We start from the raw sequence: 23,458 nt of genomic DNA on the forward strand, positions 1-23,458 counted from the left end.
CCAAGCAGCCAGCCCTCCAAATCGGGAAACCAGGGCTCGATCTTAGGGCCACTATATGTGTACTGTCTGATACGGTACGGTACAATACCATCCGACGGTCCTTGCAGAAAGCGAACATAGAGATGGTGTACGGAAGTATGTAGGCGCCTACCACATTATGTCGCAATGACATGCATGGCATTCATTATTTCTTGAATAACGAACTACACAGTTGCCCAGAACACGTAATTCGATACAGGACATCAAGATCTGTTCACAAAGAAGATGAGTCCCGGGCAAAATCGGACAATTGCCATATTATGTAGCAGTTCACTCTTCAGTCAAGTCGTCAAGCGACTCATATTGAGAGAGCTCTTCTGCAGTCATTCGATCCTTGAGCCATTCAAGAGTGGCATCAGTACCCTTGGCGACAATCTGCCACCGAGGAACACGGAAGCTATTTCCGGCGACCTCGAACCGTCTCAGGGCAGATCCATTACCCCAATTTCTGCTCGAGCCTTCTCCTCTCAGCAAGCCTAGCTTAGGTGGAAGCATGCCAATATCATTATTTCCCACGTCTAATACCTGAAGACCTTGGGCGGCATCAAACTCCAAGCTGGTATATCGATTGTCTGCGGCCACAAATGCCACCAGGTTGGTGTAAGTGCGACGTACGGCAGGCACCTGGCCAGACAGGCGGTTGTAGGAAACATCCAGAAATGTCAGGGCTGGTGCCACAAGGTTTGTCAAGATGGGATCCAACGTAGTAAGGTTTGTAGCGCCTAGACTCAGGCTTTGAAGATTGGGAAGCGTAAGAGCTGAGGCGAAGAGTGTTGTGTTATCTAGTGGGTTGTTTGAAAGGTCGAGGTCTGTGAGAGTAGACGCCAGTAAACTAAGGGCAGATACCGGGAAATAACGTAGCTCGTTGTGGTGCAGATACAAACATCGCACGTCGCTTAAGTTAATTCGCCTCAACTCATCCAGCTCTAGCTCACGCATATCAGTGTAAGACCGATCGAGAACACCGCCAGGCTTGATCTGCCAAGCCGCCGTCTGAGCCGGGGTTTCTGGTGCCAATGTAAACTGGGTCGCGACAGAGCTCGCGTCATCGTCGGTATCCTGGGGCTCTGGTTCGCATCGGTTTCGCAAGTCGCGCTTCAGGTCTTCGGTGCCCATAGTCAGGAACTTGCGTTCGCGAAGGGGATTATTAGCCACTCGAAACGTGAACAGGCTCTCCATCAAGCCGATTCTGTCGTCCAATCTGGAGATATCATTGCCTGTGAAATCGACGTTTCGAACATTCTTCAAGTCAATGAAGCCTTCTGGGAGATTCGGAAGGCTGTTATCCTCGGCCGACAATGTCAGCAAGGCCTGCCAGGACGACAGATCCGGCAAGGACTGGATGCGATTGCAGCTAATTGCTAGAGTCCGGAGATTGGGCAGTTCCAAAGCCACGTTTTCGGCAAGCTTCACCAATGCATTATTGGCCACATCAAGAACCTGCAGTGCTTCGAGCTTATAGACCGAAGCTGGGATGAGTGTGCCTTTCAGTTTGTTCTTTGGGGCTCGAAGCTCCTTCAGAGAAAGCTGGCTTAAGGCTTTAAACTGTAATGAACTCAGCTGGTTACCACCAACATCCAAGACTCGAAGTGAGCTCAATTGTGACACTTCTGGAGGCAAGTCAGTGAGAGTGTTGTCATGCAAATCCAAAGTCTCCAGCATATTCAGGTTTTTGATCTCTGGTGTAAGAGTGCCTTCCAACCGATTCTTGGCCAGCTTAAGATCTTTCAGGGATACCAATTCCATAACGACCTGTAAATCGTTCATTTTGAGATTATTATTTGACAGATTCAAGGTGTGAAGTCTTTGTAACCTTCTGAAGCCTATCGGTAGAGATTGTAGCAGGTTACCGTGCAAGTCTAGCAGCTCAAGCCCGCCAAATTGGTTTCCCTTCTCGTCATCAGAATCCCCATCTAAATCGTGCGGGTCGATGTCAGGGAAAGCTTCTTCAGGAAGCTCCGTAAACTCGTTGTCGGCCGCGATGAACTTAACCAGGTCTACACTCTGGTACCACTCAGTAGTAGCATCAGGATCGAAGTCGTACATCGCCATAACTTCCTTGGGAAGTTCTTTCAGAGACATGGCTGCTATGTTGAGATGCCCAGAGGTTCTGCCTGTTTCAAGGCGTTCTCGAAGAAGACCAATATTTGAATCCTGGGGGTTCTGATTGAACGGATCTTCGGTGTTGAGCCGATCCCAGGCATCATTGGAAGACGAGGATTGCATGCGTTTCTGCGCTTCTGCTTTTCTTGCCGCCTTAGCTTTCGCGATGCTCTCTCTAAGAGCGCTTGAAGATTTTGAGACCTTCCTTGTTTCCAATTCTGACTGTTGCTCTGGCGTCAAGTCTGATGCCGTGGATCGTGCGGACGGTGACCGGGGGCCAACCGATGATTGCCTTGATGTTGGAAGCTTCGGCTGCGCTCTTCGTGTTTTCTTCACATCTAGGCTGGATAATGACGCATCCGGGCCCGATCCAGCGGCATTCATGTTGGTTTGAGTCAATGCCGGACGAGGCTTTGTCGTGATAGATGCCAGATTAGCGTTTCCCTTATGTCCGCTCATTCTCGTAGAGGGCAGCTTCAAGTTCGATGGACTATTTGTAGTAGCCGGGGCATGGCCATGATCACCCGATGCAGCATTCGTGGACAAAGACGGGCGAGGTCTGGATGGCAGCCGCATGGCAGAGGGCGGTCGTGCAAGATAATCGCCCCCACTAGGTTGTCGAGATGAGGATCTGGATGTTGACCTTGAATAGCTAGTCATTGATGATGAGGGGCGTGATGGGGACCGCATCGGACTCGTTGCGCCATAGAAACTCGACTGTCTTCTACCTGGTCCTGGAGATGGCGGTATTCTTGAGAGTGTCTCGATTGTTCGTTCTGCAAGCGAAGGTCGCGTACGGCCTCGCGTTTCAGTATCTTCAATCAGGACAGCATCGCTCTCCAAATATGGAGCAGTATTCAAGTTTGTGCTGGCTTCGGACTTCGCACCCCCGCCCGCCCTTGTCTGGGACCCATTGAGTTTCCGAAGTCCGGCGGAGAGTTTCTGAGGTGCTGTGTATTTCGGCAGTGGTTTTTTGAACACATTATCTTCGGAAGGTCTGCGGAGCCTGTTCGCGTCCAGGCCCGAGTCGGTTTGTAGCTTCTCACGCGATGGCGAAGGTCGGAGGGGTTTGGAGGTTGCGGATATTGTCGGCAAGGGGAGTCTTGATGCTAAGCGGGGAATGCCACTCGCTCGGGCAGGTGTTTTTGGTTGAGTGTTCATCTTTGTACCAGGTTCGGGGAGTCTTTGACTATGATCGGCTGTGGGAGGAAGTTGAAAGGGGGCACTTTCACCACTATAGCAAGCTCATTGCCGCAAAGATATATCGACCTGGATGAAAATATATCGATCAATGATGTTCGGAAGTTGCCAAGGGGTCAAGCAGTCATGGTGGAGGTCAACCCTATTGTGACTTAGAGAGGGGGTTGGTCAATCGTCAGGTTGGCGCAGTGACCTCACAGTGTGCATGTTGTCCATAAGATGGCTGTAATTATTGAATTGATTGTTTACCAGTTAATTTGTAAAACCGCCGCGGCTATTGCATATCCTGGTGCCTGAGGCTGCATATTCCCCCCACCTTTAAGGCACTCCCTTGGCACCGCCATAGCTCATACCTGCGAGTATTAATCAGACGAAACGTTCAGGTTCTGTTTAGGCACTTGAAGCATTGCTAATGAACGCAGTCTCTCATATAAGGACACTATTTAGCAATTTAATACAAGGGAGCGAAATTGCTGTAGAGTCTTAGATGCACCTGTGAATCTATTGATACCTACTAGACCAAACATTCTTGAATCTTGGAGATGGAAGAAATAGCTCAAAAGTACCTCTCTTTACACCATCCACCCGATAGTATATATTCTTTCTTGATCTGATTAAGACATGAACCCAGGTAGAAGTCATTTTCAGTGTGAAGTGATCAATATGTATGGTATTCATGTGACTCCGATCAACAGAACATGCACTCTAAGGACTTGAAGGGACCCGGCTGGGCAAGAATAGATCCATCAAAGGCAGTACTAGAAGGCCTTTCGAGAAGAAGAAGCCATGCTAGTCCAAGCTGCGGACATTGCCAGGTCAGAGTCAAATCTAGGTTTCCAGCACAGTACTTCAAAGCTCAGGAATGATATCATTCCTAACCTCCGCCGGTGCATGCGATTGCTGCATTCCATGCCTTACTTAGCAGCCAGCTGTTCGATATATGTCACGGGCCAGACTCATCCTTGGAACACTGTCTGACGAATGACTTGTGAGTGCCGCGTCGACAGACCTTACACTGTTATCTGCCAGTAGGTGCTTTGTGACCCGACTACCATCGGGCTCTGAGATCAAGACCATAGTAAACTGAGTACTCCGTACAGCTAGCTGGGCTCTGGGCTGGGTCTGTCGTCGGTTGCCTCAGCTACAATCAAAAGTGGCCCATGGGGTTTCGGTTGTTTACCTTTTGCAAGCGTCAGCGATCTCTGCTTAGCCCAAGCAGGAAAGGTGGCCTTTTAGCGCGCGGCTGGGCTCACGTGGGTGATGGTGGTTGGAGATGGTTGGTCGATGCTAAGCATTGCAAGCGATGGTTCCCAGCCTCCTCCAATTGTGCGCCAACTTACGCTTGCAAACACCCTTAAGGCATCAATCCGGCCCCTTCCTCCTTGCTTCTCCTCATCATATCATCTCTTACGCCCACCCCCTCCCCTTCCCCCTCATCCATCAACTAGCTTCTTCATCGTCGCCCTTTCGTATACCTTATCGCGCGTACCTGCTTCATTCCTCTGATCTCCTTACTCCCGTTGACAGGCGCTTCCCACCCGCTTCCATACTTATCGTCTCTTACATTGCTCTCCCCTGCCATAACTTACTGCCATACCCGGAGCGATCTGTTTCCGACTTCTTATCGCCAACTCCCATACTACTTGCGAAACGTGCCCGATCCGGCTATCGGTGATAAGCACATACATATCCCGTCGCAAAGCTGTTACTGCGACGAATCGCGCAACGCTTTCCGTAGATTTGCCATCCCATTGCCATTGCATTCATCCAGCCTGGTTATTCTGCCCACCCGCTCGACAACAGACTTCGTCTCGTCGCATCCTCGCACTCACTAAGGATATTGACGTCTCGCATGCGCTTGCGCCCGACCGTCTCACGCTAACTTCCGGCCCATCGCATTGAAGCTTTGCCCATACGGTCCTACATACAGACTGCGTCGGGCTTGGCTGCGAATGCAAAAACAGTTGCTTGCCTGCTTCCTGGATGCCATATCTTGACTATGTCACAAGAATTTGAGCGTCCGCTCTCGCAGGGATCGCTTGCTCCCCCAGTCGATATTTCAGGGCCTGCTACCCCGATTAAACGGGCAGTTCAATCCGCATCACCAGACTTGAGTGTCAAAGCTGGAAGCCAAGCTTCAAACTCCGACCAAAGCAAACTCCTCTCACCACCATCTCTACTTTCATCAGATATGACACCGCCCCCCTCATCCCAGATACCCGGAGCCCCTCTGCGGGAATCGAGGTCTCGATCAAGCTCATGCCTCGCATCCCCGCCCAATATCGAGAAGACCCTCTGTGTGGCATATGGTGCTTCGGAAAACCTTCCAACTGCCGATGAAATTGATAGTGCGGACGAATTGAAGCTTCGCATGATCGCCAAAGACCTCCTAGGTGTAGCTCAGGAAGCCCGCATGTCAGCGCTCCATTTCAAATTGCAAAACAGTCTGCTCTCGTTCACGAGTAACGAAGCGATCAAGCGTGCAGAGGTCGAGCATCAACTTGCGCGAAGGGAAGTTGAGATTCTTCAGAGTTCGGAATATCGCAGTCGCCAATGCCAGCATGAGATGAAACCGATACAGTCGATTTCGAATGAGGAGCTTGAGCTTTCTCTCAAGCGCAATCAGGAACTCGACAGGGTTAATGCTACACTCGATCGAAGGCTTCGCCGAGCAAAAAAGCTTATCGAACAGGAGAGAAACACTTCCGAGCTCCTAAGAGAAGAAAATAGAATGCTGAAGGACCGAATTCGCGACAACCGAAGACACTTCTCTCGGATGATCGAGCATGGTCCAATGTCTCCAAGTCCCCAGAATGAGGCCCACACTCCTCATAGAGGGGCAGTACCTCAGTTCGCCGACAACGGTGGTCATCGCTTGAACGGAATTGAAAGGCACAACCCCTTTGAAGCTCTTCTAGCAGCTCACCGCGTCCTCAACCAGGAGTCGCCAGCTGTCGCCTCGACCCCCGATAGACACCGCCATCATCGAGAGAATGCGAGTCGTCACATGCGCGGCGCTCACTCTTTGTCGTCTTTACCTATGACTCCATCCCATCCTCGGTTGACGCACGATGAGGGTCGAATTTGTACCCCAGTGACATATTCTTCTGATGATCGTCGTGATCGAGACAGTACCATTTCGGCATCTGACATTGAAGAAGCCGAAACCGAGGAAGATGTCCCCGCTGCAGGAACACGGACTGCCTCTAGTAGCGTGCACCGCCGCAGTCAGTTCAGCAACCATCCCGAGGGTCGAGGCATGGCAAGTGCTGCAAAATCGAGTACGTTGCTGCAAACAAAGCTGTTTGGCCAAGTGAGGAAGCCCGGCGTTGATCGGCCCCTCAGTAAGAATCTCAAACGCAAGGCAAGTTTTGATGGTGCGACCCCGAAGAGATCAAAAGCGGAGGAGAGGGTGGGTCTCGGTATTGGCACCTGGAACAACTAGACCAAGCAGTACCCATGCACAACGGCAAAGCGTCGCTGTTTCTGCCAAACCTGAACCTTTATCAGAAATAGTATCCTGTCGTCAACGACATGAGAGACGCCTTTCTATGTCGACGCGGATGGTCTGATTGCGTTATACCTTGCTTTCTGCATATGAGCCTTTCTCCCAGGACATGGAAAAGTGATGAGCTATGAAATTCAAAGAAATGACGAAAAAGACTGGTCTTATTTAAGAGCAGCTTGTTTCCCTGTGAGATCTTATCTGCCCCGGATTTTGTCTTCGATATTTTTGCGTTGGCTTTTCGAGCCTATCCTGTGAACCACTAGGTACTCTTATTTTAGGAGTTATTGATCAATTTAGCGATAGTTAGAGATGAATGAAATTCGAATTGAACCGAGCTGGAGCACATTGGCAATGACATCTTAAATGGTATACCAGTGAAGACTGGGGATGGTGGAGGTAGCTCGTCAAGGTATGTAGACACTGAGACAGGTCGTCTGACTAAGCAAGAAAGACAGAAATGGCAGAAGGAAGTGAGTGGTACTGTGAGGTATCAAAAAGGGAAAACAGGGTAAATTATATGATGAGCAGTGAAGTATCGGGTAACAACCATGAATTTAGCCACAAATATGACTTCTTGATCACCAATAGTTCATGCTCCATAACAAGAGCAGTGTCTACTGTGGCATTCAAGCGATCCAAAGTCACTGGGAATTGCGGTTTGGAAAAGGCGGAGACGAAGGCGGACAAGAGGACGAGCCTTCCGGATTGGGTAAGCAGGGTAGGGCTCGCTAAGCGAGGCGATGCGGCTCTGCGCGGGTTAGCCACACCAAAAAAAGTTCCACCTAATATTGAGGCGAGGAGTCTTGAGATACGACCAGCAACCACCCACGACGACGACGACCATCTCCCGGCCTTGATCCCCATCCGTCACAATGGTGCGTTATGCGTCCCTCGCGATAGTCTATCGATCAATCACGATGATCATGGGCTTTTTCCCCCTGTGTCTCGACGTTGGTTTCTCGACACGGTGAATGCTGATGGATTTGTTCTTGGTGTGATATAGGCGATCAAGCACAACAACCAGATTCTCAACCAGCGTGAGTAATGCACCCGCCATACGGAGCGAAGAGTACAGGGCGAGCGAGAGAGGGATGGAGACGATGAGAAGGGAAAAAAATACACCGGATGATGGACGACGAACTGGGTCAAAATCGAATGTATCATGGACTGACGGAATTTTTTTCATCTCAGACTTCCACAAGGACTGGCAGCGTCGTGTCCGCGTGCACTTCGACCAGGTACGCTCTTCCTTCTCTACGATCCAATATTACGATTCTATCGATCGCAATTCGCCTTGATACGAACGACATGGGAAAAGCGAGGATCGCTGAGAAAAGATGGTGTGGACTGACTTTTTTTCTTTCTGGTTTATAGCCTGGCCGCAAGCACCGCCGTCGTGAGGCTCGTCTCGCTAAGGCTGCCGCCGTTGCTCCTCGTCCGGTTGACAAGCTGCGCCCCGTTGTGCGCTGCCCTACTGTCAAGTACAACCGCCGTGTTCGTGCTGGTCGTGGTTTCACCCTTGCTGAGCTGAAGGTAAAGAGACAATCCTACGAATACCGGAGCGAAGAAGGTTGAAGGGGGGGGGGTGTGGCTTGGAATTGTCCAATTCGACCTGGGGACCCCAGCGCCACGCACATGAAGGAATAAAATTCAGGATCCAAAGGCTTACACATGTTGGTTTCACACCCGAACAGGAAGCTGGTATCCCCAAGAAGCTCGCTCCCACCGTCGGCATCGCCGTTGACCACCGCCGTGTCAACTACTCCAAGGAGTCCCTCGTCGCCAATGTCGCCCGCCTCAAGGACTACAAGGCTCGCCTGATCCTCTTCCCCCGCAAGAGCGGTCAGTTCAAGAAGCTCGACTCTTCTGCCGAGGAGGTCAACGCCGCCAAGGCTGCCTTCGCTGAGGGCAAGACCGAGGGCTTCGTCACCCGCGTCAACCCCACCCTCCCCATCAAGAACGTCTCCGCCGCCGAGGCTGTCACCGAGGTCAAGCGCGAAGACCTCCCCAAGGGTGAGGAGGCTGCCTACCGCCGCCTCCGTGAGGCCCGCTCCGAGGCCCGCTACAAGGGTGCCCGTGAGAAGCGTGCTAAGGCCAAGGCTGAGGAGGAGTCTGCTGCCAAGAAATAAATGTGATTCACTACTAATGATGATCGGGTCGATTTTCAAGTCGGGGATTGGTCTACTGTGGCATGGCGTGGCTCCTCTTTTTCCTCTCTTACCTTTGTCCTTAACTTAAAAAGCTTCCCAAACACCTCGAAATGCAAATGTCCCAAGTTCATGTCCCACCACTACGACTTTCGATTTTTTGTGCTGGTCTTCTTCCCCGGACTTCGATTGTCATCAGAAGTTTTATTTTTTCCTCCACCAGAAATCACATCAAGACCTTGCAGATACCCCCCCCCCCCCCAAACCACATCAAAATTACCTACATGTTTTTCCTGATTTGACGAGTAGACGGCAGAGGTCAATATCACGGTCTTTCCACCGGGTTGTATATCTTGTAGAAACCCTGCCACGGTCTAGTGCATCCTACTTTGCGAGTCTAGGTATGTGCTCGATAGCGAACGTAAGTGGAGAACATATGGGCCCAGATCGCTCTCTGTGAAGAAAACCTACCCTGTCAAAAATGTAAGGGCTTAAGAAAGGAAGATTTGCTGCTGTCATTCATCCTTGATTATGTGCAGACATGCCGGGGATCGAAAGCTTGCATTGGATCCGCTCTCCCTATCACACCCGGCCCAGCAGCCTATCGTATTGCAAATTAAACCGTTTCACTGTTACCTCTCCACAACATAGTTTCCCTTCAAAACGGCCCGTGGTATAACCCGTGCTCCAAACCTAAACCAAACAAGTGGAAACTCCTAGATTCGAAGAAAAGAAACGCGCCCAAACCTTAGCACGCAACAACGCCACACGCATGGATTCAATCAAACGCCATAGACATAGATGCGTGTGAACACACTTGATCATTACCTGACCATTGTTAAGCCCGTAGGCGCCGATAACTCTATGCTGCATCATGCGCGGAACCATGATCGAGTTCGTCACTATCTCCAAAGAGAACTTTCACGACGCACTCCGTAGCACGCAAGATGGCGCCGGTCTGGATCTCGCTTGAGTCGCCGGTGACTCCTTCAGGCTGGCTGTCTAATTTCTCCATCAACATAGTATGAAATAGCTTTTTACACTCTTGCTCGACTTTCCGGCCAGGAGCCCCGTCGGAGGTGATGCTCGAAATGCTGATCCCGGGGACAAGCTGGGGTTCGCTTGACCATTCGTCGATTCTCAACTCACAGGAGAGGAGCAGACTCAGGCGTCTGGCCTTCGATTCAAAGAGTATAGAGGTTCGCTCGAGGTGAGGCAGAATGCGTCGCAGATCAGGCGTGCTTTGCTTGTCGGAGCCCGGTGGTGGGGAGGCACTGGGCCTCCTATGGCCAGGGATCAAATCTGCATGTTGCTCCTCCATCTGTGACCACAGTTGTGCCCGTGATATCACAGCTTCCCAGTACCGATTGATCCCCCAGCAAAGTCCCGTGACGTCAAGTCTCAGGAGCGGGTTGGCGAGTCGGATCTCCGTCCAATGTTGTAAGGATGCGGGCATTCTGGCCTTGGCGGTTTGAATTGCAGTTGGTACTCTTATTGAGACCAGGGTTTGTGTCTGTGGATTGGCGTCATACGTAACGGCTACATTGAAGCGATTGGAAGGGAACGGATGCGGCGCGGTAAAAGTTAGAACATGTCTCTCCAGGGGGGGCTCAGTTGTGGTTGCTGGGACAAGCTCTGAGAATGCGGTAAGGCCCAAGGGTGCGAAAGCTGTGAGATAAGGTTTCTTGTGGACATGTTCGTCCAGCGCAAACGGATTGATCGGTAGTGTATCTTCAGTCGGTGGTGGGGGGGCCTTCGTAGCGAACGGAAGCAAAGCCGAGATAAGAGACGAGATCGATGCCGCGGTTGGGTGAGGACCAGATGGCGCTGTTTCTGTGGGGTGAGCGGATGATAGCAGGGTACTAGAACCGGTCAGTGATGGTCTTGCAGCCGTTGTCAGGAGGAGCATACATTAACTTTGATAAGTCACGTTCGGTGTGTTCATCTTTTTGGCTCAACTCCTTTGACCAATCTTCCAATTCGGCAATTTCCTTCTTGAGTTGTTCCATCTCGTCAGAGAGCTCATTCCTCAGCTTTCGCTTTTTCAGGATGTGCTCCGGGAACGACTCCCAATCCATGGTCGGTCCCGATTCCGTCATGTCGTCCGCCTCTCCATAATTGACGCTCCTCAATCTCGATGGCGTCTGCTCAGGATTGTCCGTCGTTCGTCGTCTCCCCCATTTTGCTTGTTGTGAACTAGGGCTGCTGCTCAAAAGCCCCTTTGAGCGTCCCGGTGGCGGTTCCAGCCCCAGTTGTGTCGGTGTCGGCGGAAGATCTGGCTCTTCGAGTATCTCCTGTAAAGAAGGCTGACTGAGATCCCCGGTGACGTCCAAATCCCCGGTTACGCTACCCAGCTCCGATGTCAGTTGGTCATCTGGCGTGTTGATGTGTCGCGGCTCCTCGATACTCCGCTGCGTCGAAGCGGGGGACCCAAAAGCCAAATCCGAGGCGGTTATTCGAGTAGAGACTCGCCTCGGGGGCGCAGCAAAGACATTGAGCCCGCCGGATAGTCGCGGCGACGGCTTCGCCTTCTTGGGAGGCTTTAGTGGACTGCCAGACGAAGTCAATGATGGTCTGAGAGCCTTTCGGTCTCTCAAGCCGACAGCCCGCGCATCCGCCTTAGTCGGTTTGGGTGGGCTTCGCACGGGCGATCTGCTCAGCGCGCGTTCGAGGAGAGTGGGATGTGCTCTTGCTAAGCTGGCTCTTGTCGGTGCCTGGAACGAGGCACGCTCGTTCGTTTGTGGTTGCGCGACATTCGGTGGAGGGGGATTGCTCATTTGCGACGTGCTGACACCAACAGCTACTGGATTGCTCCGCACAGGTGTCTCTCGGGGTGCGATACAAGCGCTAAAATAACCACCCTTTCTGGTATTTATTGATGCTGTGGGAAGGAACAAGAAAAAAGTCTGCGTGTAAGAAACGAACCGAGCTGAAGGTAGATTGAACCGGTGTTTACATGCGCCCAGTCCGGCGGGCGGACGGTAAACCAAGCGATTGTCGGGAAAAAGCTGTTTGCACCGTTTGCCTGCATACAATCGATTCGACTGAAGGGACCTTATGACATAACCGACCGCATCGGCGATCCTCGAGTTCCTCTTTCTGCCTGCTTTGCTTTCCCCTCCTCCGTCGACACACCAGAACAAATGGAACGCCCCTTCCTGACTCTCGCGCCATCCCTCGGTCGAACAACAACAACAGCAGCAGCAGCAGCAGCAGCAATCCGCAGCAGTAGCAGCAATAATATACGTGGATTGCCCCAAATTGCGCCTTTCATAATCAGACAACAACATGCGTTCTCCTTCTCCGCTCGCCGCTTAGCCACGCATGACAATGCCGCCGCTCTGCGCAACGGAATGGTCAAGGCAGGCGAGAACGGCACTACGCAAGCGCAACCACTTGCCGGCTACTACCACGATATTCTCTCGACCCGCTCCCCCTACGACCGGCAGACCGTTCCTCCCCGGCTACAATCCCGCGAGCCAGCCGAGGAACCGGACCCCCCAACGAAGAAGCCCCAGACACCGGAGGAGAAAATGGCCATAGTCTTCGGGACCCGTCTCGCAGGCCCCGGCCGAGCCTCGCGCTACGACCCCGGGGCCGCGCCGGACGCGACCTGGAGAACCGTGAACGGGGTCGCGATCCCCCCGCGTCCGGAGGAACCCGACAACTGCTGCATGAGCGGCTGCGTTCACTGCGTGTGGGACGACTATCGGGACGAGTTGGAAGAATGGGCTGCGCGGCTTGCGCAGGCGAAGGCGAAGGGCTCGCCCGCAACAAGCGACGGCAAGGACCAGCGCCAGACGCCGAGGTCCGAGGTCAAGGCCGCCAGCGGCAGTATGGACGACGACGGCGGGGGCAGTGAAACGAACTGGACGCTGCCGGATCCCAATGAGGATCTGTTTGCCAATATCCCCGTCGGGATCCGGGAGTTCATGAAGACGGAGAAGAAGTTGAAGCAGAAACACCAAGAGGAAGCCCACACGTGAGACAATTGATGAAAGACTTTTTTACGCCTCTCCCGATCCCTCCCTCTTCCTTTAGACGATGATTATACCCTGTCTCCCATGGTTCTGTGTGGGTGTGTGTGCGTGTGCGTGTGTTTGTGTATATATGTTAAGTATATAGATGTTTTTAGAGCCTTCCGGACGTGCGTGAGGTGTATATAAACCACTATGGTAGTAACAAGATGATCCTTCAATAAATTCCTTGACGCATAGTATCAGTAACTGCGATATCACCCCAAACATACAGTCCACGGTACATGCGCACACCGACAATAATTTACTCTACATAGAGCATGCGAAAACATACTTCAATTCTACAGTATAAAGGAATCCCAACCCAATCAAACCTTATCACCAAAAGATTGAAAAGCGGTGAAGAACCCCCAGTCCCCCAATATGGGTTCTGCCCGAATCTGCCGCCTCGCTATCGCAAAAAAAAGTTCAATATGAATTAAACGCAGCTCTCTCGGAAAATCAAACCCAGAAGGGCACCCTCATTGACCTTACGAGCCGAATCATCAGATCAGAAACATTTTTCCCAGGATGTCAATATCACAATCGGAAACAGACATCATCCTCAACAAGGCCAATGTCGCACTGGCCCGCAGCCAGCGGCTTGTCGCATCATGGCTCCCAGCTCCGACGGCGGAGGACCAAGCCAATGTGAAATCCGAAGAGGAGTTGCAGCGCGAAGAGGATGAGATATTCACGGCGGTCCCAGAAACGTAAACGAACTCCTTCCCCAGCCAAAATGCCGTTAACTTGAGAAAACGTGTTTCCTCTCGCGAGGTATATCTTGGTTCGTGTCGCTGACCTCTTGATTCCGGGCGGGGAGAATTACAGGCTCGGAGTTGGAGCGCCTTTGCCGACGAAAGCCGCGGATGGAAGTTGGAATCGCACGGAATTGGACTCAAATGACAAATTACGGAAACAGCTTCTCGGTCGCAATTATCAGAAAGTCATGGCGGCTAAGGCTAATGCAAAGACGGGGGCCTCCTCCGCTGGTACCGCTGCAGGCCGACCGTCGGTGAAGGTGGCGTCGTCCGGCGCCGGTCACGGGGCTGACCAGGAAGATGACGATGAGGAGGAAGGTCGCCTGGCTCTTATTGGCAGAAAGAATAACTCGTCTTCAAGGAAGAGGAAAGCAGATGCCCCTCCTCAACAAACCCCGGGAGAAACCGAAAACATGAGCTCCGAGGCCAAGGCGACAGATGTTGGTGGCGACGACAAACCAGAAAGCGGTCCATCGCAACCCTCATCTGGCCGAAGAGGTAGAAAAAAGGGCACAAGCTTTTTGGACGAGATTTTGGCCGAACGGTCGAAGAAGAGAAAGAAGAGGTGATTACTAGGTACGTGTTTCGGTAATCGACCACTCTTGTGTACATAGGCATAAACCAAACACAATATTGATACCCGCTCGATCTGGTGGCATACCATATATCAAGCAAACACTGACCTCGACCAATGTTCGTTCGTTTGTTCTTGGCTTAGTGATCATATCGATATACTCAGCATAGCCGACACAAACCAGTCTTTGCCTAGTGTGGAAGTTGAATTCTGTACATTGTCTTAGTCAAATAGTCACTATAGATTCATCTCTAAATTAGTGTCCCCAAGCAGTATTCTGTTCCACTCAACCCAGGGTATATAGTATAAATAAACAGAAGTGGCCCAATTAGCCTGAAATGCTAGAGTATGCATGGCCACCAATCGATTGACTGGGAGAACCAGCGGTGTGAACTATGGGAATCGATAGTGATAATCCCAAAGTGTTTGGTGTAGGTAAAACCACCAATGATGCATGCTGTCCAAGCAGTGTAAGAGGTTAGCAAAATTGAAGAAACACCCTGCGCAAAAGTAATAGGCTACAAACGAGCCCAGCCCCTCTTTCCCACACCCTCATGAATGATTGTACAAAAGAATGCTCCGGCCCAATTGAATTATCGAAAGAGCGTGTAAGAGAGATATGAAAGATTACAGGCAGAGTGATGCCCCCGTTGCGCAGACTTGGCCAGTGTACGATGGGGAGGGACTGGTGTATTTGTTGTCTTTTTCCAAATCGTTTTTCTTTCCGAGCGTCTGCGCCACACTCGAAGATGAATTAGGGAGACTGTATCGAGAAATTGAGTTCGTTACAGTCGCATACTATGATGATCTCGAGAAGCTGCCTGAGAGCGCTGCCTGAAACAAAACCGAAACTTTGTGCGTCTCGTGGTCTACTCGAGCCGCTTCCGCTTCCGATCGTCCGCCATCGCATGCTGGTCTTCGTCCGGTCGCTCAGCCGTATCGGCGGGGTTAAGAAGTGAATGAACATTGCTTGCCATGCTGGAGCGCCGTGTTGCAGGGAGGGACATTTCGTGGCGAGGGAACCTGGGACCTAGGGGCCACCCATTATCGGCGGGAACAGTTTGATCGGGGTGCAAGGGAGGAGTCGCATGACGAGTGCTCTCCTGTAGGCGCCGTGGGGCGCCCATTTCGTATTGCGCCAACACATCGCGTACTTGCTGCTCACTTGAGGTCGGAGTTCGGTGTCGCGACGGCGACCAGGGATTCGCCGCATGAGTGGGCAAATGAGTCGAAGGGAATGGCGAAACTCCCGGTGGCGGCCAGCCATGCTGTCTGATATCGGCTGAAGTATGGCGACGAGTGAGGTTGGGGCCTGGAGGAGACGAGACCGAAGATAGGGGATGAGGCACAGGCTGTTGTGGGGTGACCACAGCCGGCGCCTGGGGGCGGCTGTAGTTCGGGGAGGAATGCCCGGCCCCGATCGAACCGAAGCGACGGGGGGAAGCAGCCAAATGTGGGGGAACAGGAGGGCGAATCATGTTGGGCCGAGACGGATTCTCCATCATCGAAGGACGACGTCCATCCTCCTGAGGGATTTGACGCGGGGACAACGGCGGGCCGGGTTCGACAGAGATGTTGGCAACGTAGGGCTGGCGGACTGATAGGTAAGGATCCTGAGAGTGCTCGAGAGACCGCACGGCATCTAAATGCTTCTCTAGCTCGGCTTGCATGCCGGTCACTGCTAAAGGTTAGGTCACCCGGATTTCAAGGACTCAAGGCGACGAAGCTCACCATCCCGATACAAGATGCTTTCGCGATCAGGAATCATCCCTTGAAGGAATCGGGAAATCGAATGTGTCCACTATTCCGAAACCGAGATCAGTACTGCCTTCGCCGCATAGCTGGCATACAATTTGGAATGATCGGGCCCACGCACATGATAACAACGGATCAAACTTTCCGCCATCGATTGGCATCGCGCATTGAGCGCCACGTTCCCTTCTTCGGCGCGCGTGAGACGGGCATGCATATCGAACATTGAATGTTCCAGGTTCATCAAGCGTGCTTCAGTGGCATCCGGAACAGGCTCAGCTGGCGTGCCCGGTTGCGAGGCAGCTTTGTGGCCTGGAAATGAATCGCGATGAATCAACGCATGGCGGGATGCGCGTCGCTTAATTTCACGCAAGCCGACAAGATCGCCACGCTTGAAGTTGCCATTTCCGTGCTTGAATTCCCAGAGAGCAGAATCCGGAGACCCAGTATGAAAGACGTCGCTCACTGGTGTCCAATGACATCAGTAACGGTGCACCCCTCCATCTTCGGCCTGGACCAGCATACCTTTGTGAAATCCATACATATTCAATTGCCGGACGAATGAGGATATATTGGTGTGCTTGAAGTACTGGCTGCATAGATCGGTCAGCGCCTCCTCTCATTTGTAGGATAGATCCGGCGCGCTGGAGTAGGAAGACTCACGCGAGTACTTTGGAGAATTCAGAGGTGGGCGACATAACGAAGCTATCATTGGTATTGGACCACGATATTAGGTGTTGAATGCTGGGATCTTCGAGCATACTACTCATTTGATTGTCAGTGTGCGAACCCAGAGAACATGGAGTAGCATCTCTGATGGAGACAAAGACGATTGAGCTGGACGGCTGACGTACTTGTAAAGCTTGTGGATGAAAGCTGTCTGAACGACCTTTGGCTGCTGCGCGGCGGCCGCGGCACCGATTGCCTGATTAGGGCCTAGATGATGGTGATTCACACTCTGTGAGTCGGCCGAGCTGTTAGGAGCGGTCGTGGTAGTGATGTTGAGGTTCGTGCCCGTTCGATCGCTATCGGGGCTGCTGTGGATGGGGGGCGCAGGGCCCGGGGCTGGAGGTGTGACATCCATGGGATCACCGTTCGATTGGAAGGATGTTGGAACGACGGAGGAGAGGACAGGGATCTTTCGGACTTTGCCCGGCGCATCGGTGGCAGCAGTAGCAGGAGGAGCAGCGAGAAGGGAGTTCCTGGAGGGAAGATCGGCGAGGCTGCTGCTCATCTCGCGCGGTAAAAGTCTAGAGGAAAAGAGAACAGGAGCAAGAGGCGGCGGCGACGGAGGAGTAGGTGGTGGAGGAGGAGGAGAAGGGGGGGGGAGGTAGAAACGAAGGACGGGTGACCGAGAGATAGACCGGTAGGAAGAGAAAGACCCAGCAAAATTCAATGCTGCTTTTCGTATTCTGGTCTTCCTTCCTTCCAGTCTAATGATAAGGTTGGGTGCCTTTTTTTTGTTACTTTCTGTCAGGCTTCTGGGTTTCTGTTGAACCATGTAATTGAGAGAGGAAGAAAAAAAGGAAGAAGTTGAGGTTGCCCTGTGGGGCGGGTTTAGTGTGAAAAGGCAGATGGCGATAGGAGGAAAGGAACAATAGTAGATTGAGCAATAAGAGAACTAGATTTGAAGAAGAGAGGAAAAGGGGAGGGAGGGAAGAGGGAAAAGAGACATTGAAATTTGGATTACAGAGGGAGAAAGAATAAGATCGAGGGAATGGTGTAAATAGTGGTGAGGGTAAATAAATGAATTATATTGATGATGATGAGGATGATGATGATTTACAAGCCCAAAGAGAAGAACGAGACAGAGAAACTGCGAGACTGCAGGACCGCGAGACCGCAAGATAGAGAGAGACAAGAGGGAGAAAAAAGAGGGTCTGGGCCGAACGGACTGGAACTGAGGATCAACACTTCTTCAAAAGTCTCTCCGCTGCCTCGATCATCCTGGGCTTGTTCCATTGGTCGACCCTAGCTTTGCTGGCCTATTTTCAGTTTTCAGTTTTCAGTTTTCGGGTTTCTTTTTCTTTTCTTTTCCCCCCCGTTTCTTCTCAATCGAGTTTTCCTGAAATTTTGCTCGAGGCTCATTCTGCTGGTCAGTCCGTTGGATGGATGCTTCTCGTGTCCGTACATAGCTTCCTCGGTGGAGCTCAAAAGCAAGAGAAGAGAACCCCCGTGGATGGTCAACGAGTCTCGTTGTCTCGTGTTGCTTGCTGGTTTCCATTCGATGTCATATCATCTTCAATACTAGGTACTGAGGACTTAGTCTCCCTTTCCTCTCTTCCCTTCTGAAACCCTTAGGGTATGAAGGGATATACTGGACTGGACAGCAGTGCGACGAGGACAAAGAGGAGTGAGTCTCCGAAAACGATCAGGGACGAGGCGTCGTGGATGGGGGCCAGAAGACGATCAGATCTGCAGCGCAGGCTGCTTGTTCCGTTGGAACTAGCATAATTTAAAGTCACAGTTGTACTCGTACTAGTTACTCATAAATTAACATACTAGGTGCAGTACAAGCTGCCTGGAGAACCTTTCGTACTTTATTCTGATCACGTCGGCGGGAGGAACCGCAGAGGAGAGAACAATAAGATCGATTAATCAATCACAAGCAACAATAGTAACCACCCTAAATAAGGAGATGAACAAGGAAGGCTGGGTGCATATTTTGGAAGGACAATGAAGCTGAAAACACATTTGATACTTATTCAGTCTGTTTGCCTACATTGTACTATGCTAATCATAAGTAAAGCTACATAGTCATACTCATAACTTAGTAGTCTTATATATATTTCTGGGTATCTATGGTAATTTACCATAACAAGACACCCAAGCTGATCCATAGCCGGAAATCCTGTCCTGTCAATAATAAAACTTAATCTACAATAGTCAATGTGACAGCTCCATCCTCTCTCCTCACATTATATTCTTGCAACTTTCCCTGTCTAATCACGCCACAAGCACTGCTATACTCCGTACTCTACCTGTTCTTTTCCTTTGGGGATTCCTTGTTCTCTATCCCCACAACGTTCCCCCCCAACCCCTTTCCCCTCCGGCGCAGTGCCCGAATTCAGCTATGAGTCTGGATTCACCGTCTAGTGATAATGCCACAACCATCCAGCAGATCATCTCTCTTTTTAATAATCTGAGCACAAATTCCGCCCGAAGAGCTGCGTATGAGCCAACTCGTCCTACGCCCACCCCCTTCCTTATCTGTTTCCCCGCCCAGACGTGATAGTGCTAAGTTTCAAGTCGCAGGTATCATGAACTGCTGAACCAACTGAACTCCACCGAATGGTGCGATTTACGCGCATGCATCGAACAGCGGACCTTCCAGAAAGACATCCTAGGCGAGTTCCTGCCCGAGATCGCCCTCCAGATTGTGCAGCATCTGAGCGTTTCCGATCTTCACGTGCTCAGGAGAGTAGGTGACTATCAGGGACACGGGGAGCAGACTTGTTGATGGACCGGGACTTAACGCAGCTCGTACCCCCCAGGTCTCGAGACGATGGCACGCGCTTCTGTCATCTGCTTCTACCAAGCGCACCGTATATCGCCAATGGACAAACAACTCCAGTACGCACCTCACCACGGCCGAGATCACGCGGTACGCTCAACGGAGGCTCTACTTGGAGCGCGGCCAACCCGTCGCTGCCGCCGCCGCACAGAGGGCCGTGAAAGTGATCGATGGCCAACCAACCCCCCACAGCGCCCCCACGCCCAACACCTTCGCTTACGCCCACGGGAGGTTTGCATGGCTTAGGAGCCCCGACCTCCTCGTTGTACACAGTATTCGCAACTCTACAAGGCAGCAGTTTTGCACCGAAAACCGAGATCGCTTTCGATTGGTGGGGATCTCGAACTCCGTGGTTGTAGCGACCAGCACTCGCGCGTAAGTTTTGTTTTCCCCCCCTCTTCTTATACTCCCCTTTGTCTAGATGATAGTTCGAGAAACATGATCGGATGATCTTGAGGTGTAGTGCGTGCAAGGGCTCACAGGATATATTGATTTCCCTCAGGTATTGTCATGTTTGGGATCTGGAGACCGAGGAGCACGCCTGGTTCCGTATCCCATCCCTCAACGTGACTGGCTTTGCGGTACGCGACAACACAGTCGCCGTAGCCTACAACAGTTATACGGTCACGGAGTCTGGGGACAAGATCGATACAGAATCCGTGACCTACTGGGACATGTGGTCGCGTACCGCTCACACAATCGAGAATGTTCCCCAAGTGGCAGTACTAGATTTGCTGCCCGCCACCAAGACCCTTGTCGTTGTTCATATCGAACTTCTGGAGACGTACCGAGTTTGCATAAGAAAATATTCCATGGATGGCGAAGGACATGCGCACACCCAGCGCGCTTTTCCATTATCCGCCGTTCATCGGGACTGGTCGCTCGAGATGCTGAGCCGGTCTTGGGACAATAATCATTACCGATTCGCGGTGTTCTTCGTGCAGTCACCATTGAACGGGGCCGTCACGCGATCGTTTCAATGGGTTATAGCTACTTACGACCCTCAAACGGATGAAATCAGTCTGCACGAATTCACCTGGGATAATAGGCCCTATCATTTTTTGAATGCGGTGGCTGTGGACCACAATCTACTGTACTACCTCAGGGAGGACGGTGGCAGACCAGCTCTATGGGTATCTAACACATCAGCCCAACCGCCCCATCGAGCGGCGAGAGGAATGGATCCGAGCTGTCACGATGCGGACGCCTTTTTCCTTGGGGATCGGGAGTTTGTTCTCCAGGTTCACCAGACCGAGACAAGAGCCTGGCCTGTAGAAGATGATACTCTGGCCCACGCTGAGTTTACGGATGATTCCTAAGACCTGATGTCTCGCTAATCAGGCTCTGGGATTGGGAAGCCAATCCTAGCGGGACAGCCATTGTCCTCAAATGGCACGAGGATTCTAAATCATTGTAACGAAGACATTGACAATAAGAAATAAACCTAGACATGGACGATATACAGAACCATCTATAAGAATTTCCCAGGTACTCTCGCCTGGATCCATCTCGTGTATCACCATTATGTTTAACTCGTGGGCAACTCCTTATGACCGATCATTCTCTAAGCAGCAGCAGTGCGTTAGCATCATACCTTAAGAAAGAAAGGCTGTCGCCCTCCTCGGCCAATAACTCCGCATCTCGCTGCATATTTGAACTCGAATCTTCCTGTCCTCTCGGCCACCGGAAAGAAAAATATAGATATCAAGAAAAGAAATTGCAGAAAAACAAAGAAGAGAAAAATACAAGAGATAGTGGAGCATCAGCTAAGGAGACGCAGGTCTATGTCGACATGGAATTTAGATACCAAGAGTGAACTCAACACCGACATCGATCTCGCGAGCCAACTTGACGACCTTGGAGAACTGAACCGACTTCTCGGCAGCGCTCTGGAGATCCTCAATGGAGAAGATCTTGAGGCCAGAGTCGTTGAGCTACAAAGACAATACGGTTAGCTCGGTACTTTGCTCATACTAAGAATGATGAGAAGCCATGGGTGTTCATACCAGCTTGTTCGCCTGCTCCATGTTGGTGCCCTGAAGACGGGCAACGATGGGAGTACGCAGGCCCATCTCCTGCACGACGTTGATCAAGCCCTGAGCGATAGCGTCGCAACGAACAATACCACCGAAGATGTTGACAAAGATGGCAGTCACCTTAGGATCGCTGGTGATAAGCTCGAAGGCGGACTTGATAGCAGCGGGGGTAGCACCGCCACCGACGTCGAGGAAGTTGGCGGGGTTACCACCGTTAAGCTTGATGATATCCATGGTGGCCATGGCCAGACCAGCACCGTTGACTGCACTGAAGATTAGCGGAAGGCATATTGATCTGAGCTCTTGTATTTGATCTTACCCAAGCATCCAATATCACCGTCAAGCTTGATGAAGTTCAAGCCGTGTCTGTACCCGGATTAGAAACTCTTCGAATCAGTTTGATCCACTTGAAGAACATACGTAGCAGCCTTGACCTCATCAGCGTCCTCTTGGGTGGTGTCTCTCCACTCGAAGACCTCCTTCTGTCTGAATTCGGCGTTGTCGTCGAAGTTCAGCTTAGCATCCATGGCCATGACCTTGTGGTCAGAAGTCTCGGAGAGGGGGTTGATCTCGATCTGGGTGGCATCCCTCTCCATGAAGACCTTGTACAGCTTCTGGATAGTGTCGCGAGCCTCGTCAATGCATTGCTCAGAGAAGCCAAGCTCGGTAGCGATCTTCGTGGCGATCTCGTCGGTGACTCCAACCTTGATGTCGATAGGAGTAGTGATGATGGCGTCGGGGTTCTCCTTAGCGACAGCTTCAATATCCATACCACCCTGAGATGAGGCGACAATGACAGGACCCTGGGTAGCTCGGTCCATGAGAACGGCGAGGTAGAACTCGCGACGAGCGAACTTGCGCTCACAGATGTAGACGGAGTTGCAAAGACGACCGGCAGCACCAGTCTGCTTGGTGATAAGCTTCTCTCCAATCATCTGTCCAGCGAACATCTTTGCCTCGGTAGGCCTGGAGAAAAAATGGTTCATGTTAAAAGACAGAAGCAAATCTGACGCTCCCAGTCATACTCACGAGTAGATCACGCGCACACCACCCTTCAGACCGTTACTGAAAGTACCCTTGCCACGACCACCAGCGAGAACCTGAGCCTTGATGACCATATCATCGTTACCTATTATCATGGTCTTAGCGAACCGCGACTCGAAATGTAAGCATGGAAAAACGCACCGAGGGACTTGGCAACGGCCTCAGCTTCCTCTGCGGAGCGGGCGACTTCACCCTTGGGCATTCCGACGCCATACTAGCGACTTGTCAGCACCGGAAAAAGCCAGAACATGGTTGTAGATAGCGCGCGTGTGCCGTACCGACTTGAGCAAGTTCGCGGACAGGTATTCGTGGATGGAGAGGTTTCTCTGCTGCTGGCCCAGGCGGGACTGGAAAGAAGACTCCTATGAGTAACCACAAGTGTTAGCAGATGAGACCATATGGATTATGAAGAACACAATTTTCAGTAGGCAAGGATAACTCACCGTCGCAGCTCTCAAGGCCGCGGTAACCGGTTTGCTGCGGGCAAGCTTGAACATTTTGACACCAGGTAGGAAAAGGAATTATAAAGAGGGGAGAGGAATCAAGGGGAACCTGTCAGAGAGGCTAGATTTATGAGAAATGAGAAGATCCTCCAAAGTGAGGTTTGGTGATAAGGGAGGGGGGAAGTTGGGTGCTGATGGGAGAACAGCTTTCTTTTTCGCGGCTACGAAACTCGGGATGATATTATTACCTTGGGACGTTACGGGCGGTAGCAATCGGAGAGGTCACCTGACGGGCCAACCAGCGTGCATTTTCGGCATGAG

General features: G+C 51.6%; 9 protein-coding genes across 9 annotated transcripts; 5 read left to right on the forward strand and 4 right to left on the reverse strand.

The window, feature by feature from the left end:
• Window positions 1-272: 272 nt before the first annotated feature.
• Window positions 273-3,558, reverse strand: BO72DRAFT_449738 (uncharacterized protein). The gene has a single exon (XM_040945089.1). The coding sequence runs from the start codon at window positions 3,301-3,303 to the stop codon at window positions 310-312; it is 2,994 nt and encodes a 997-aa protein (XP_040799552.1). The 5' UTR covers window positions 3,304-3,558; the 3' UTR covers window positions 273-309.
• A 1,472-nt stretch (window positions 3,559-5,030) lies between these two features.
• BO72DRAFT_168021 (uncharacterized protein) lies at window positions 5,031-7,047 on the forward strand. The gene is made up of 2 exons (XM_040939356.1): window positions 5,031-5,117; window positions 5,247-7,047. Exon 2 carries the CDS (start codon window positions 5,342-5,344, stop codon window positions 6,785-6,787), a length of 1,446 nt encoding a protein of 481 aa, XP_040799553.1. The 5' UTR covers window positions 5,031-5,117; window positions 5,247-5,341; the 3' UTR covers window positions 6,788-7,047.
• A 632-nt stretch (window positions 7,048-7,679) lies between these two features.
• Window positions 7,680-9,259, forward strand: BO72DRAFT_449742 (60S ribosomal protein eL13). Its single transcript, XM_040945090.1, has 5 exons — window positions 7,680-7,725; window positions 7,854-7,887; window positions 8,042-8,088; window positions 8,225-8,383; window positions 8,545-9,259. Exons 1-5 carry the CDS (start codon window positions 7,723-7,725, stop codon window positions 8,977-8,979), a joined length of 678 nt encoding a protein of 225 aa, XP_040799554.1. The 5' UTR covers window positions 7,680-7,722; the 3' UTR covers window positions 8,980-9,259.
• A 290-nt stretch (window positions 9,260-9,549) lies between these two features.
• Window positions 9,550-11,938, reverse strand: BO72DRAFT_408034 (uncharacterized protein). The gene is made up of 2 exons (XM_040942369.1): window positions 10,909-11,938; window positions 9,550-10,859 (listed from the first exon to the last, which is right to left on the reverse strand). Exons 1-2 carry the CDS (start codon window positions 11,772-11,774, stop codon window positions 9,860-9,862), a joined length of 1,866 nt encoding a protein of 621 aa, XP_040799555.1. The 5' UTR covers window positions 11,775-11,938; the 3' UTR covers window positions 9,550-9,859.
• A 148-nt stretch (window positions 11,939-12,086) lies between these two features.
• On the forward strand, window positions 12,087-13,201 carry BO72DRAFT_449743 (oxidoreductase-like domain-containing protein). The gene has a single exon (XM_040945091.1). It carries the CDS (start codon window positions 12,141-12,143, stop codon window positions 12,981-12,983), a length of 843 nt encoding a protein of 280 aa, XP_040799556.1. The 5' UTR covers window positions 12,087-12,140; the 3' UTR covers window positions 12,984-13,201.
• A 273-nt stretch (window positions 13,202-13,474) lies between these two features.
• On the forward strand, window positions 13,475-14,384 carry BO72DRAFT_449745 (DUF3245 domain-containing protein). Its single transcript, XM_040945092.1, has 2 exons — window positions 13,475-13,726; window positions 13,845-14,384. The coding sequence occupies exons 1-2, from the start codon at window positions 13,545-13,547 to the stop codon at window positions 14,341-14,343; spliced, it is 681 nt and encodes a 226-aa protein (XP_040799557.1). The 5' UTR covers window positions 13,475-13,544; the 3' UTR covers window positions 14,344-14,384.
• Window positions 14,385-15,217: 833 nt separating this feature from the next.
• BO72DRAFT_498009 (HSF-type DNA-binding domain protein) lies at window positions 15,218-17,334 on the reverse strand (the record flags this gene model as incomplete). Its single annotated transcript, XM_040948736.1, has 6 exons — window positions 15,218-16,026; window positions 16,080-16,149; window positions 16,225-16,565; window positions 16,626-16,693; window positions 16,764-16,862; window positions 16,955-17,334. 6 exons carry the CDS (start codon window positions 17,332-17,334, stop codon window positions 15,218-15,220), a joined length of 1,767 nt encoding a protein of 588 aa, XP_040799558.1.
• Window positions 17,335-19,004: 1,670 nt separating this feature from the next.
• On the forward strand, window positions 19,005-21,378 carry BO72DRAFT_529294 (F-box domain protein). Its single transcript, XM_040950234.1, has 4 exons — window positions 19,005-19,271; window positions 19,356-19,521; window positions 19,595-19,989; window positions 20,117-21,378. The coding sequence occupies exons 1-4, from the start codon at window positions 19,174-19,176 to the stop codon at window positions 20,931-20,933; spliced, it is 1,476 nt and encodes a 491-aa protein (XP_040799559.1). The 5' UTR covers window positions 19,005-19,173; the 3' UTR covers window positions 20,934-21,378.
• BO72DRAFT_449748 (succinate--CoA ligase (GDP-forming) subunit beta) lies at window positions 21,029-23,362 on the reverse strand. The gene is made up of 8 exons (XM_040945093.1): window positions 23,138-23,362; window positions 22,973-23,056; window positions 22,836-22,908; window positions 22,680-22,779; window positions 22,071-22,616; window positions 21,970-22,016; window positions 21,621-21,913; window positions 21,029-21,548 (listed from the first exon to the last, which is right to left on the reverse strand). Exons 1-8 carry the CDS (start codon window positions 23,189-23,191, stop codon window positions 21,414-21,416), a joined length of 1,332 nt encoding a protein of 443 aa, XP_040799560.1. The 5' UTR covers window positions 23,192-23,362; the 3' UTR covers window positions 21,029-21,413.
• Window positions 23,363-23,458: the final 96 nt, after the last annotated feature.

This window comes from Aspergillus fijiensis (genome assembly GCF_003184825.1).
Source record: "Aspergillus fijiensis CBS 313.89 unplaced genomic scaffold BO72scaffold_36, whole genome shotgun sequence".
NCBI lineage: Eukaryota > Fungi > Ascomycota > Eurotiomycetes > Eurotiales > Aspergillaceae > Aspergillus > Aspergillus fijiensis.